The sequence below is a fragment of the Pelodiscus sinensis genome, chromosome 5, assembly GCF_049634645.1.
Source record: "Pelodiscus sinensis isolate JC-2024 chromosome 5, ASM4963464v1, whole genome shotgun sequence".
Taxonomy (NCBI): domain Eukaryota; kingdom Metazoa; phylum Chordata; order Testudines; family Trionychidae; genus Pelodiscus; species Pelodiscus sinensis.
The window spans coordinates 66,068,710-66,082,092 of record NC_134715.1 but is presented as its reverse complement, the minus strand read 5'-3'; the positions used below and the strand labels follow the sequence as shown (position 1 = coordinate 66,082,092).

At 45.6% G+C, this 13,383-nt stretch overlaps 1 protein-coding gene across 9 annotated transcripts in view; it reads left to right on the top strand.

Annotated features, from left to right (window-relative positions):
* NEK1 (NIMA related kinase 1) overlaps positions 1–13,383 on the top strand; it is a 141,222-nt gene that overhangs the window by 3,739 nt on the left and 124,100 nt on the right. For 2 of the 9 annotated variants that reach the window (XM_006111681.4, XM_075931131.1), the window contains exons 1-4: positions 2,771–3,281; positions 6,404–6,553; positions 6,634–6,730; positions 12,266–12,363. In XM_006111681.4, the coding sequence (XP_006111743.2) occupies positions 6,437–6,553; positions 6,634–6,730; positions 12,266–12,363 (312 nt within the window). In that variant the 5' untranslated portion in view covers positions 2,771–3,281; positions 6,404–6,436. Of the gene's footprint in view, positions 1–2,770; positions 3,282–6,403; positions 6,554–6,633; positions 6,731–12,265; positions 12,364–13,383 lie in introns of those variants that run through there. The other 7 variants (XM_006111682.4, XM_006111679.4, XM_006111678.4 and 4 more) reach the window with 6 other exon arrangements.

Here is a 13,383-nt window from a genome sequence, read left to right as displayed (position 1 = left end):
ACCCACAGACACTGTCTTGCCCACCCCTGCATTAACCCTTTCCTGGACACTGGGGGGGTTTGGACACCTTTTCCCGATGATCAAGTCAGCGCTTGTCATCTTGTGCTTTGGAAACTCACTCCATTCCTGAGGCAGTTCATTGAAAGAAGAGGGGAGACTAAGAATGGCAGAAAGGATGGGACATCTGGTGGCAATTAAGCTGAAGAGTAGTTTGAGGAGAAAGGGAATAGTACAAAAGCATATGAGAGCAAATAAGTTTCTGGACTTATTGGGATTGATTCTAAATGATGGGGAAAAAATAATGAGACTTGGCTATATATCAGTATAGAAGTACCCTAAAAGAAGGTATAAACACAGTGAGATTCTAGAAAAAGAATAAAGTAAAATTCTAGGAAGGAAAAAAATGACGTAATAAATATTACAGCAGTTGTCTTTTATAATTTAACTACCTAAATCCCATTTTCCTCCTAAATCATCTCTGCTGCAGGCACAAAGAAATAGAATAAGCTCCAGTGTTTTTGTTATGACTAAGTTGGGGAACCTAGAAGTTTTGCTGAGGATTTATTTGGACCACTGTGAGAGCTATACAGGGGAAAGAGAGCTGGTTTCTAGTGGTCTGGAAAGAGGCCTATCAGCAGCTTGAGATAACATCTACTGCTAGGCTTTTTTATCTTAAAAGATATAAACTGTTAATGAGAGTTATTCCATTTAGCCCCTTGCCATTTCCTCATCTATTTTATCAATACGTACAAATTGGTTTTGGATCTTGGGGTTAACACACATGCCTATAGTACCACATACATTTGTAAAATCTGCCATATAACTTAGGGCTTGTATTCACTAAACTGGAGATCCGCACTGCAGTGTTTAATTCATGGGTTGTTGATTTACTGCATCTCTTTAGATGTGATAAGTCAATCTGAGTGTTCTCTTGTTGGTGACATAGTAGTAGCAGCCCCCACAGCTCTTACTGCACACAAGATGGCACAGTAAACATATCAACTTCAGCCACACCATTTGCATAGCTGAAGTGACATAAATTAGACCAATGGTGGGGGTTAATATAGACTAGGCCTCACTCTGTTTTGTAGATTACTGCATAAATTTAGTGTAAAATAAAACTTATTCATACTACATGCAATGATGCCCAGAAGTTCATGTGCAAACATGTAATTGCAACTTACTATGCATCAACACACGCATATGCATAAATACACATATAAAAACTTGTTTATATGGTGACAATAACACAGCAGTTACCTGTATACATATCAGGAACATACATATACATGCTCTAATCCTAGAAGACATCCAACACCTAGTCCAAAAGATTCATATGCATGAATTACAGACACACATACATAGCTGGGTCAAACTAAGGATGTTAAGGAGTAGTCAATTATCCGATAAGCATTGGCTTATCAACTAGTTGTTCCTCCCTCCCCCCCTTTTGCTTCCTCTATCACAGTGGTCTCCAACCTTTTTAAGTACAAGATCACTTTCTGAATTTGTCAGTTCGGGATCTACCTCAGACCCAAATACCCTTGCCCCACCCATTAGCCAAAGCCCCGCCCTCCTCATTCTGAGAAGATGGGGTACAGGGGAGGGAGTCAGAGTGACATCAGTGCCCATGGCCTCTGTCTCCCCCACCCTGCACAACAAGCAGGGGGCTCCCAGAGGGCGGCTCTGGGCAGGAGCAGCAGGGCAGTGTGGGGAAGGGCAGCTGAAGTGCTGGCACTTGATAGCCTCCCAGCCAAACCACTCAGGATCATCTGTCAGAGGCTCTAAGATCTACTGGTAGATCTGGATCTCCTGGTTGGTGACCACTCCTCTATCAGATAGAGGCAGCAAAGGAGGGAAGTGGGGGAGAGGGATTACTTCAAAGCAGCAGCACTGCACAGAACCCAGTAAGGGCTCCGTAAGGCACTGCCGCTTTGAAACATGTGGCAGCGTTTCAAAGGGCAGTGCCACACTGCTGATCCTGGGTTCTGTGCGGTGCTGCCTCTTTGAAAAGCTGCATGGAGTTGACCCCAGGCTTTGTGTGGCACTGCCCCTTTGAAATGCCGTGATCCGATGTTCCACGGAAATGACACACTGCCCAGGATCAACTGGGAAGTCCCGAGCTGACCCTGGCTGTGCATGGCATTTCAAAGCAGCAGCACCGCATGGAACCCAGGGTCACTGGGTGGACTGTGAGTTCCCTGCTGTCTCCAGGCTTCATGCGGGCGCTTGCTCTTTGAAATGCACAAGAGCCCCCACTGGGGACTCTTGTACATTTCAAAGCTGGCATACCATGTGCAGCCTGGGGCCAGCAGGAAGTCCGGGGGACTCCAGGCTCCATGTGGGCTCGTCTGCTATGAAATGCACAAAAGCGGCTCATGTACATTTCAGAGCAGAAGCGCCTGTGTGGAGCCCAGAGTCAGCGGGACTTCCCACTGGCCCCAGGCTGCACTGGAGTGCTGAACTCTTCCTGTGAAATGTACAAGAGCCCCTACAGGAGCTCTTGTATATTTCAAAGAAGGAATGCAGAAGTGCCTAACAGTAATCCATGGAAATTCCATGGACTACTCCACTAGTAAATTAACTGCTTTATAATATCCTTAGGTCAAAGGTGAAAATGTATGCACAGGCACAGAAAAATGGCTGGTCACTCAAAAACAGGCATGGAAAGTGACCCGGTGATATGTAGAGACAGTCATCCATCAGTCTGTATATGCATCTGTACAGGAGAGCCTTGCCATGGGCCTGTCCCGTGGGGGTGGGGGGAACAAGGAGAGGGCAAGGAATTCAGGGCTGCCTGCGCTAACCCCGTATAGGGAAGAGGGAGGTTTCCTTGTACACGGAGGGCACGCACAGATGTCCGTTCAAATGAACCCCTTTGCATGGAACACAGGGAGATGCACGGTCACGAGCTCATACGAACAGACATGCGCAGTCGCGCACAGAGTCAGACGGACACTCACGCTCATTCACAGCGCCCGACGCAGCACCGATACGCAAATGCCCTTCTCCCTCAGTCATCTTGCCCGTGAGCTCCGCCCCGGGCGCGTGGAAGCTGCCTCTTCGCTGTCCCGTGCTGCTTTGCGCCGCGTTACCAGGGTGAAGCTACAATCGCGGTCCCGCTAGCTGGGAGGTGCAGACAAACTTGCTGGTCCTGCTTGGCTCGCACTATCCAATGGGAGCCGGCGTTGGGACGTGCTCACCCATTGCGGTGCGAGAGGTGGGGCTGGAGCGAGGGTGGGTTGAGCGGACAGTGGCGGCTGCTGCGGTAGCGGGGGAAGGTGAGTTGGGGCGGGGGCGCGGCGGCTGTCGGGTCTGGCTGCTGGCGCGCGGGGAGGGGCAGCCTGTCTCCAGCCCCGGCAGAGGGGCCGCGGGGCCGTCTTTGGGCGTGCGGGGTCTGGCTCGGGTGTGAGGCTGGGGCCGCGGGCAGAGGGCGCCGGTCCAGGGGCGGCTTCGCGCTTCTGGGGGCGGCGGCCTTTGGTCCGCAGGTCCGCGCTGCCCTGGCTCTGCGGCCGCCCGTGGGGCTGAGTGTAACCCAAGGGCATCGGCGTCTGGTTCTCTGTCTGGCACCCTCACCTGCGGGCTGCAGCCGCTCACGTGTGGGGGCCCTTGGGAGGCGGCGCCGTTTGGCGCGTCCTGAGTCGTGTGGCGCTTTCCAGCTCAGCTTGCCCCCCCCCGCCCTGGTACCGCAGTGACCCCCTCGCAGGGACCCCGCTTCCTGTACGGTGGGGCAAAGCCGTCACCTTTTCTGTCTGATCCTTCCTTCGGACGTCCGTTGTTTTACCATGATGTCTGCTAGAAACCAAGCACTTAATTAGGACCAAATTGCGTTACTTTGGTTGGGCTCTGCTTCTTCTCAGCTCTTCGCCTCCCAGCGGCTTAAACACTGAAAGACAATTTACCTCTTGGGTTGGAAGTAGTACCTAAGAAGAAAATTCTGAGTTAGAACTAGTTCTTTCTGTCATGCCTTTTTTTTCCTTCTTGCACAAACCTAGGTGGGTCTCCTTTCTGTTAATCTGGCCACACTTAATTGGTAGATCTCGGTTACTCCCCCTTTGATAACTCTTTCTAACAGTGATAGAAATGTAGCCGTGTTAGTCTTGTGTAGCTGAAACAAAATACAGGACTATGTAGCACTTTAAAGACTAACAAGATGGTTTATTAGGTGATGAGCTTTCGTGGGCCAGACCCACTTCCTCAGATCAAATAGTGGAAGAAAATTGGTGCTTTTCAATAAAATGTATTTAAGTATTCCAAATTTCTTACTGAGGTGGTCTTCCCCAATAATGAGAGCTAAAGGAAGCTAAGGTGATGCTCGCCAGCAAGGTGAAGCAGGGAATATGGACTTTACTTGGAGACTGAATTCACTGGTATTTTCTGACTATTAGGGATGTAATGGAGTAGTTGAGTATAGGATTAACTGATAAGCTTAGGTTTATTGGTTAATCTTCTCAACTACTTGCATTTCTCCCTCCCTTGCTCCCTCTGTATCAGAGGCGGAAAGGGGGAAGCAGAAGCTGGCTTAAAAGCTGGTTGCCCCCAGCACTGGTTCCACAGTGCTTCTGATAGAGGCAGCAGTGGGTAGTGGGGCAGGGGAGGTTGCTGCAAAGCAGACAGAGCAGTACCTGTTCACAGGAGGGTCCAAGCTCCCCTTCCCGCAAGAGGTGGGCACCCACCTGGGCTAGTGCAGACATCGTGGACCTCGTCCACGATCTCCGCACTAGGCACGGGAAAGTGGCCATCTAGGGCAGGAGAGCTGTCAGCCTGGCCACCCAGGAGCAGGTGTGCAAGAGAATCATGGGGGTCCAGTGAGACCCCCGACGCTGAGCCCTGAGCTTACAATGACCGTCCTGGGTCAGACCAAAGGTCCATCTAGCCCAGTAGCCTGTCTGCCAACAGTGGCCAACCCTAGGGACCCTGGAGGGGATGGACCGAAGACAGTGACCAAGCCATTTGTCTCGTGCCATCCCTCTCCAGCCTTCCACAAACCTTGGGCAGGGACACCACTCCTACCCCCTGGCTAATACCACTCCATGGACCCAGCCTCCATGACTTGATCTCACTTCCCTTTAAACTCTGTTCTAGTTCTAGCCTTCACAGCCTCCTGCAGCAAGGAGTTCCACAGGTTGACTCTTTGCTTTGTGAAGAACAACTTTCTGTTACTAGTTTGAAGCCTGCTACCCATTCCTTTCCTTTGGTGTCCTCTAGTCCTTCTTTATGGGAACTAATGAAGAACTTTTCTGTATGCATCCTCTCCACCCAACTCCTGCTTTTAGAGACCTCTATCCAGTCCCCCCTCCGTCTCCTCTTTTCTAAGCTGAAAAGTCCCAGTCCTTTTAGCCTCTTTTCATATGGGACCTGTTCCCAACCCCTGACCATTTTAGTTGCCCTCCCCTCTCCCAGCCTCTCTCTTCCCCTCTCCCACCTCCTTTTCCCAGTCTCCCCCAGTTTTGTTCAATAAAGACAGATTCCATTTTGGAAGACACGTTATCTTTATTTTGTACATCAAGAAGAGGGGCTAGGGAAGGGTAAGTGGAAGGAGGTGAGGGAGGAATGGGGCACGAGCCCCCGATGGGGAGGACTGGGCTGGCTCTGTGGGCTTCTGGGGGTGGAAGCTCTCCTGCAGCCCCCCCAATTGCCCCCTCTCCCCAGATGGCAGCCTATGGCAAGTGCAGCCGGGCTGATGGCCGAGTGGTGTGATGTGCCCAGTGTGGGTAGTCCGGGCACTCCAAGCCAGGACTGCTTTGCAAGCGGGGCACCCCTGAGAACTGTCTGTCCGGGGTGGGGGTCGGGACCCTTTAAGCACAGTCCTCGGCTAGCCTGAGACAGCATCTCCACGCTCCAAGTCCTCCTCTGATGCCCTGCCGGCACTGCTTCCGGCCATCCTTAAGCCCGGTTCAGAGTCCACTTAATGTGGACATGCTAGTTCGAATTAGCAAAAGGCTAATTCGAACTAGTTTTTTAGTCTGGATCCGTTAGTTCGAATTAGCTTAGTTTGAATTAACTAATTCGAACTAAGTTAGTTTGAATTAACGTTGTAGTGTAGACATACCCTAACATCCCTACTTCCTGGACCATTCAAGCAGTGAAAAGTTCTGGTTAACTAGTGGGACCTGGAGCAGCTCCCCACTTGTGGCAGGCTCTAGCTTCAGCCCAGCTGCTTCCCCCCTCCCCTCTTGCCTGCCCCTTCCTTAATTGATTAACTGATTAAATAATATGATTTTGCATCCTTAGTGGGTGAGACTTTGAGATTTGGATTAACTGACTTGCAAAGGAGAAATTAAGTTTATTATGGAATGGACAAGACAAATTAATTAGTAACTAAAATATTATTCATAACTGGATATGGCAGATACTAAACTTAATTATCTAGTTAACAGAGCACACTTTGTTTTTTGCCCAGCCCTTCGTGTAAGGATGCCTTAGAAGAAGAGCTATGGAGAAATATATTAAGGTGCAAAAGATTGGTGAAGGATCCTTTGGAAAAGCAATTCTGGTCAAATCTAAAGAAAATAGCAAACAGTATGTTATTAAGGAGATAAACATCTCTAAGGTGAGTGATAGTATTAATAATAAATATGTTCTTTTTGTATTTCTGATCTCAAAAATGGTCTTGTTTTTTTTGTTTTAAAGATGTCCAATAAGGAGAGAGAAGAATCAAGGAGAGAAGTTGCTGTGTTAGCAAACATGAAACATCCAAATATTGTCCTGTATCGGGAATCATTTGAAGGTAAGATTCACAACTACATAATGGAACATGAACAAGTGAATATTCAAGTGATAGTCTGTGCATTTTGAAAAATATATATAGCTTATGTTTTTTGTCTGAAGTTTAATATAAGTGAAAAATTTATTAGTCCTTTTTCTTGCTGGGAAGGTTCCACCAGATGTTTTTTCTTCCAATATATATATCTATATCTATCTATCCTAAGCTCGAAATGCTTGTACTCAAACTAAATTCAAATATGAATGAACCAGTTGACTGACTTGTGTGTATACAAGAAATCCATAAGTCCTCAGGACAGTAAGTTACCTCACATTGTCACCAAAAAACTTGAAAGATGCAGGAACCTTGCCCTGATGGATTTTGATTGGTTTGGGGATGGGAATGACTTTGTCAAGGATCCTCCTGAAAGACACTGTGCCTTTAAGGAAGGCTGTATTTATCAGTGGCCCAGTGTTCTGTTTAGATCTTGTATCCCTCATATTGATAGTCTGAAACTGTGAACATTGAACTAGTGAGGAAAGATTGAAGAGGTTGCTGATATGCTGTTTTAGAACACTATCATAATGAGCATCACAGGAATAAGCAGACGTTATGGAGAAGCTAAACATGGTATCCTGGATCAGTGTTTGAAAGCAGTTAGGTTACGTTCAGATTCTCATGTGCACATATGGGGTTCCTCATGATTTAAACAGAGTAATTAGACAGTCCTTGTGATAGCTTTCTATGTTCATTTTTTTTTCAGGGTGGATAACATTCAATGTTTTTTTTTATATACAAATAGATTTTTTTAATTCAAAGTCATCAATAAAATACTAAATTTCTCATTTTAAAAATAGATTACAATTTAATCTCATCACAACATACTACACCTATACTTAGCAGTCTCATAAAAATGAATTAATGACTCTCGTCTGTCCAGACAGGCAACCAATATTTGATTGTTGAGAATTCTGGGTTTTTGGTTTCTGTTTCTCGGCAGACAAATGTGTAAAGACAGACACAGGCTAGATAAGATTGTTTTTGTTTTGTGTTTAAGTGTGGTGATGGACCTGAGCCAAGCATAGCAGAGTTCTGAAGACACTGCCACTGAGTGACCTTTTCTTATTTTATACTAGCAGAAATACCTGGCATCATGTGGGGTAAATATAGCAAAAGGTGTGATGAATGAACTACATCAGTGACATTAACAGCACGGTTTATTAGAAATACTTTTCTCTTGTATATTACTTTTAAGAAATTAACATAGCTAGTGATGTGCTTACAAAATGCATTTACATTTAACTCATTTCTTGATAACAAAAAATGTGGTGAATGAACTGCGTCAATTACGTTAACATATATTTTATTTGAAATATCCTTTCCCTATGATAACAGACAAAGTATCGTAGTTGCAGTTTGTGACACGCTTAACAGAGGAATCCAGCAAATGCCTGTGATCAGGCAGTACTAAAAGCGAATTAGTGGCCCAATTGGGGCTCTGGGGAAACCGATTTTGAGATATAACCAATCCAGTTATTTAATTTAGGAATTCAGTATCCATGCAAAACTTGATGTTTCTAGCTCTTACCATTTTGGATATCTTTTGGGACAGACAAACAAACTTTCGGAAATATTTATGAGATTACATTATAAATACATGCCCCTTATCTAGGAATATCATGGTCACAGAATATAATGGTGATGCCGTTAAGTCTATTCCTATTTTACTTCAGCATAGCTCAGCTTTCCCATAGGAACCCCATCCTATAATTGTTTTCAATGGGGCTTATTCCAAAATTAAGTGGTCTTGTCATTAAGAACTCCGGTCATCTGAAGAAGTGGGCTGTGCCACGAAAGCTCATGATACCATCCACATGTTTTGTTAGTCTATAAAGTGCTACCAGCCTTTTTGTTGTTTTTTAAGTTTATCCTGTATAGACTAACTCGGCTACCCCCTGAAGCTTCTAAGCATAGTCAGTCTTAGCTTTTTTTGGTAACTTGGAATCAGATCTGCATCAAATTGACAGTGAGAGTGGGAAGATGAGACCTAGTTGTAGATGTTTTAAGGATTACATATATGAATGTTCTCAGAACTTGTCTGGTAGAGTTAATGAAATTGAAATTAAAAGAAAAAGTTGAAGGACAGCTGTCATGCAACTCAGGAGACTGCTGCAGTGGCAAATGTGAAACATTTAAGTAACATTTAAGGTTTAGTTGAATAAAATAAGTAAGTGCTATTGTGTGTGTGGTTTAGTTCTTAACATTCTTAATGCAGCCTGACATGAGTAATGAGTGTTATCGTTTGAAGAAATACATGAAGTATCAGTTACAAACCTGATTTAAATCATTGTTTTTGTTGTTGTGATTTAAATCTTTATTTAAATTAATGTTTTAAATTGCCTTGATTTAAACCAGTCCACCCTGTTTACTTTGTAACTATGGAACTACCCTTTCATGCAAAAACAACTTCTGGAAGGTAGTTGGAAAGGTCATCTAATCCAGCCCACTATGCTGTTACAGGACCAGGCATACCTACACCATCCCCAACAGATATTCTAACCTGTTTGCAAAAACTTAGAATGATTTCAGTTCCACATCCAAATCCTGTCAGTTACTCGCTTGGAAATCTTCTCAAGTGCTTAACTGTTCTTGTAGTTAGGAAGTTTTTCATGCTTGACCTAAATCTCCTTTTCTCCAGATTTAAGATGATGGCTTCCCTTTCTACCTTCAGTAGACATGGAGAACAATTGATCACTATATTCACTATAACAGACGTTGGCATATTTGAAAAGACTGTTGTCTGATCGTCTCCTCAGTCTTCATTTTTCAAAACAAACCATGCCCATGTTTTAAATCTTTCCTCACAGGTCAGCTTTTCTAAACTCTTTACCACTTTCGTTGCTGTTCTCTGAACTTTCTCCAGTGTGTGCACATCCTTCTTAAAGTGTGCTGCCTGGAACTAGACAGAGTACTGCATCTGAGGCCTCATCAGCATCAAGTACAGTGGGACAGCTACCTCCAACTCTTTTGCATAACCCTCCTGTTACAATACTGTATTATCACCCTGTTACTTCTTCCTCTAGCAAGTGGGAGTCCTGCCTGTGGTAGCTGGTAGCCTGCTAAGTCAATCATTCTGTAAGTTACTCAAGACTCTCCTCCTAGCTGCGCCAGTCCTTTCTTTGCCTGGCTGGTTAACAAGAAGCGCTCCTGAGTCTGCTAAAAGCATGCTTCTGATATATCCTGCCCATTACTGGCTACTCACAGAAATCCCAGATCTCTTGGTCCTAGAGGAACAGTGTAACCAGTTTAGTAGTTTTGCCTTAAATTATCACATTAGTACAATGCACAGTAATATGAACACTTATAGAAGACAGAATAGATTGGTTCCAGTTATAACAAAAGAATGGTTTACCATACAAAGCAAAATTTTAAATGTGGAAACTAGGGCCTACACTTATTAATAGTTAGAGCTATCTTATCTAATAAAGTATTTTTTGGTCTCTGAAATTTCAGTCTGTTTTAGAGCTGGTTGGTTTCATAGGAGATACAAACTTATTTGTAAACACCTCTGTTGAAAAAGATGACTCATAATTAGTTTCAGATTGCCTCTTCCCACTTTGTGTTATTCTGAAGCAATCTTTTGTTTTTATTCATAACAGAGTGATCCACTGTCTATTATAATTGTTTGTAATTATGTTTGATAGTTATTCACTGATTTTTTTTGTGATGAGGCAGTGCTAGAAAATTACATTGCATCGCCAGCTTAAGTAAGGAGTGACATCTCTCCTGCATGATTAGGCAGTCACCAAGTAATACAATTCACCAGTTACTCCTTTTAACATTAAGACAGTAAGTGCATAAACCTTAATATAGGGATGTAAAAGATTAGTCGACTACCTGATAAGCCCAGGCTTATTGGGCAGTCAAGTCGACTGTTTGCATTCTCCCCTCTCACCCACCCCTCGCTGCCTCTATATCTGAAGCAGCAAGGAGAGGGGAAGCAGGAGCCGGCTCTTGCTTAATTTAAAAGGCTGAGCTGCAGCGGTCCGGAATGCTTCAGTCCTGGCTCGTACTAGGTCCCGGACCTAACCCTGCTGCAGCTCTGCAGTTAAATGTAGTAGGAGCTGGGCTGCGTGCACTCCTGTCTCCTACTACATTTCAACTGCAGAGCCGCAGCAGCCCTTTATCAACTAATTGTGTACTCTATGCAAATTGTATTGTGTACATAATTAGTCATTTACTCAAACGTGGCCAGTGTAAGCCAGTCAGTACCTCTCAGGTTCTGGCCACAAGGCTAAGCAGCCAGTACTTCTCACAATGTCCCAGTGTTCCTGGCACTACCTCCCTGAAGGCTAGAAACGCCAACACCTTGTAACCATCTATTTCTGCCTGGGAGATGCCTCGCCATTGTGGAACGTGCTTCCAGTGAAGGCCATGGTTAAAGGATCCCACCCATGGGCCACGTGTTGAGCCCCACGTAAACCCAATCTTCTCTGTAAGCCACAAACTAACGGGCCACAAACTAACGGGCTGCAGGCCGCATGCAGGCCATGGGCCACAGGTTGACTAACCCTGATGTAGATCAAAGGGTTCCTGCCCCAAGGGAAAGAATATGTAAGCAATGGGAAGCAATCCCCTTTGTCTTCAGCTGGCTTTTGAAACTGTCTGGATACTCTAAGAGGAAACAAAGAACTTTGAAGGGCTAGAGAGCCAAGTCAGAATAAAAGACCAACTTAAATTATTTGTTTTATTTTAGTAGCTTATTTTGATCTATTTTGATTTGTAACCATTTAAATACTATTGTTTGTATTTAAATAGAAACACTTCTGTTTACTCTCAGGTCCAGTGTAAATAATTAACTGGAGGGGAACGACTATTGTGCATATCTTTCTTTTTCATTGATAAAGGGAGTATCTTACATGAGAACTTGTAAAAAGAGAAATAAAAGATTTATTTGTCATGTTTTGGTTAGGGATGTGAGTCAGTAGTCGACTGGAGTATTGACTACTCACTTCCCTATTAGAAGCAGCAAGGTGGGGGGACAGGAACTTAAAAGCTGGTTCCCGCCAGTACCTTCTCTGTCGTGCTGCCTGCTGGGATTGGGGGTGACAGCCAACATGCTGGGATGGGGAGTGACAGCCATTATAACAGTAATGTAATGTAGCTTATATGAAACAGTGAAACTGCAAGAAAAATTAAAATAGACAGATGTAATGACCTAAATTACAACTTGAACATCTAAAGCAAGTTCCATCTCCTTTAACATTAAGATAATTGAGGGTTGAGAATAGATACCTCAGTTTCTTCGGTGCCCCCTAACACCATATTCATGTATTGATTTTTATGATATGAAGGAAAGAATGCCATCTGCTGAATCACCAATGCCAAAAACAGAAACAATATAAGCAGTTTGCCTGAAGCTTGGGAAATAAATAACTGTTTTTTCACCTGTATCTTTGCTATGACCTACACAAAAATAAATTTCATATGGTAAGATATTCAGAAAACTTACACATCTATATTTGTTATGAAATATTGGAATATTGCTTGTTTTTACAGAAAATGGCTCTCTCTATATAGTGATGGATTATTGTGAAGGAGGGGACCTGTTTAGACGAATAAATGCTCAGAAAGGCATCTTGTTCTCAGAGGATCAGGTAATGAGAATTTTGGGCTGTAATTTACATTATGCAATTCGTGAGCACAGGAACACTTAAATGGAGTAGTTCAGGATCAGCTTGATGAATATGCTTATTTTTCATATCTTGGTAGCCTGATTGATAAAAGATGTAAAGTGCTAAGAACTTCATACTACAGTAAAACTCCATTGGTCCGGCATCCAATGCTCCGGGACTCCTGATGGTCCGGCACCATCAGGAACCCAGAAATGCTGGGGCAGCCAGACAGGCTTCCCCCATTCAGCTGCTGCTGAAACTGACCAGCAGCTGAATCGGGGAAGCCAGGAGCAGAGCAGCTGGGGTACTGCCGGGTTGGTCTGGTAGCGCTGCCCCTCGGGGCTGCGGGACCAACCCGGCAGCACCCCAGCTGCTCTTGGGAACGCCTGGGGCAGAGCAGCTGGAGTGCTGCCGGGTTGGTCCCGCAGCGCCGTCCCTCGGCGCTGCAGGACCAACCCGGCAGGACCCCAGCTGCTCTGCCCCAGGGGTCCCCGATTCAGCTGCCGCTGAAACAGATCAGCGACTGATTCCAGGAAGTCCGGGGCAGAGCTGCTCTGCCCCGGGCTTCCTGGAATCAGTCGCTGATCTGTTTCAGCAGCGGCTGACTTGGGGACCCCTGGGGCAGAGCAGCTGGGGTGCTGCCGGGTTGGTCCCGCAGCGCCGAGGGGCGGCGCTACAAGACCAACCCGGCAGCACCCCAGCTGCTTTGCCCCAGGCGTCGGGATTCAGCCGCTGCTGAAACTGATCAGCAGCGTCAGTTTCACCAGCAGGCTGAATCCAGACGCCTGGGGCAGAGCAGCTGGGGTGCTGCCAGGTTGGTCCCGCATCACCGCCCCTCGGCGCTGCGGGATCAACCCGGCAGCACTCCAGCTGGTCTGCCCCAGGCATCCCCAAGAGCAGCTGGGGTGCTGCTGGGTTGGTCCTGCAGCCCTAAGGGGCAGTGCTACGGGACCAACCGGGCAGTACCCCAGCTGCTCTGTCCCAGGCGTCCCCAAGAGCAGC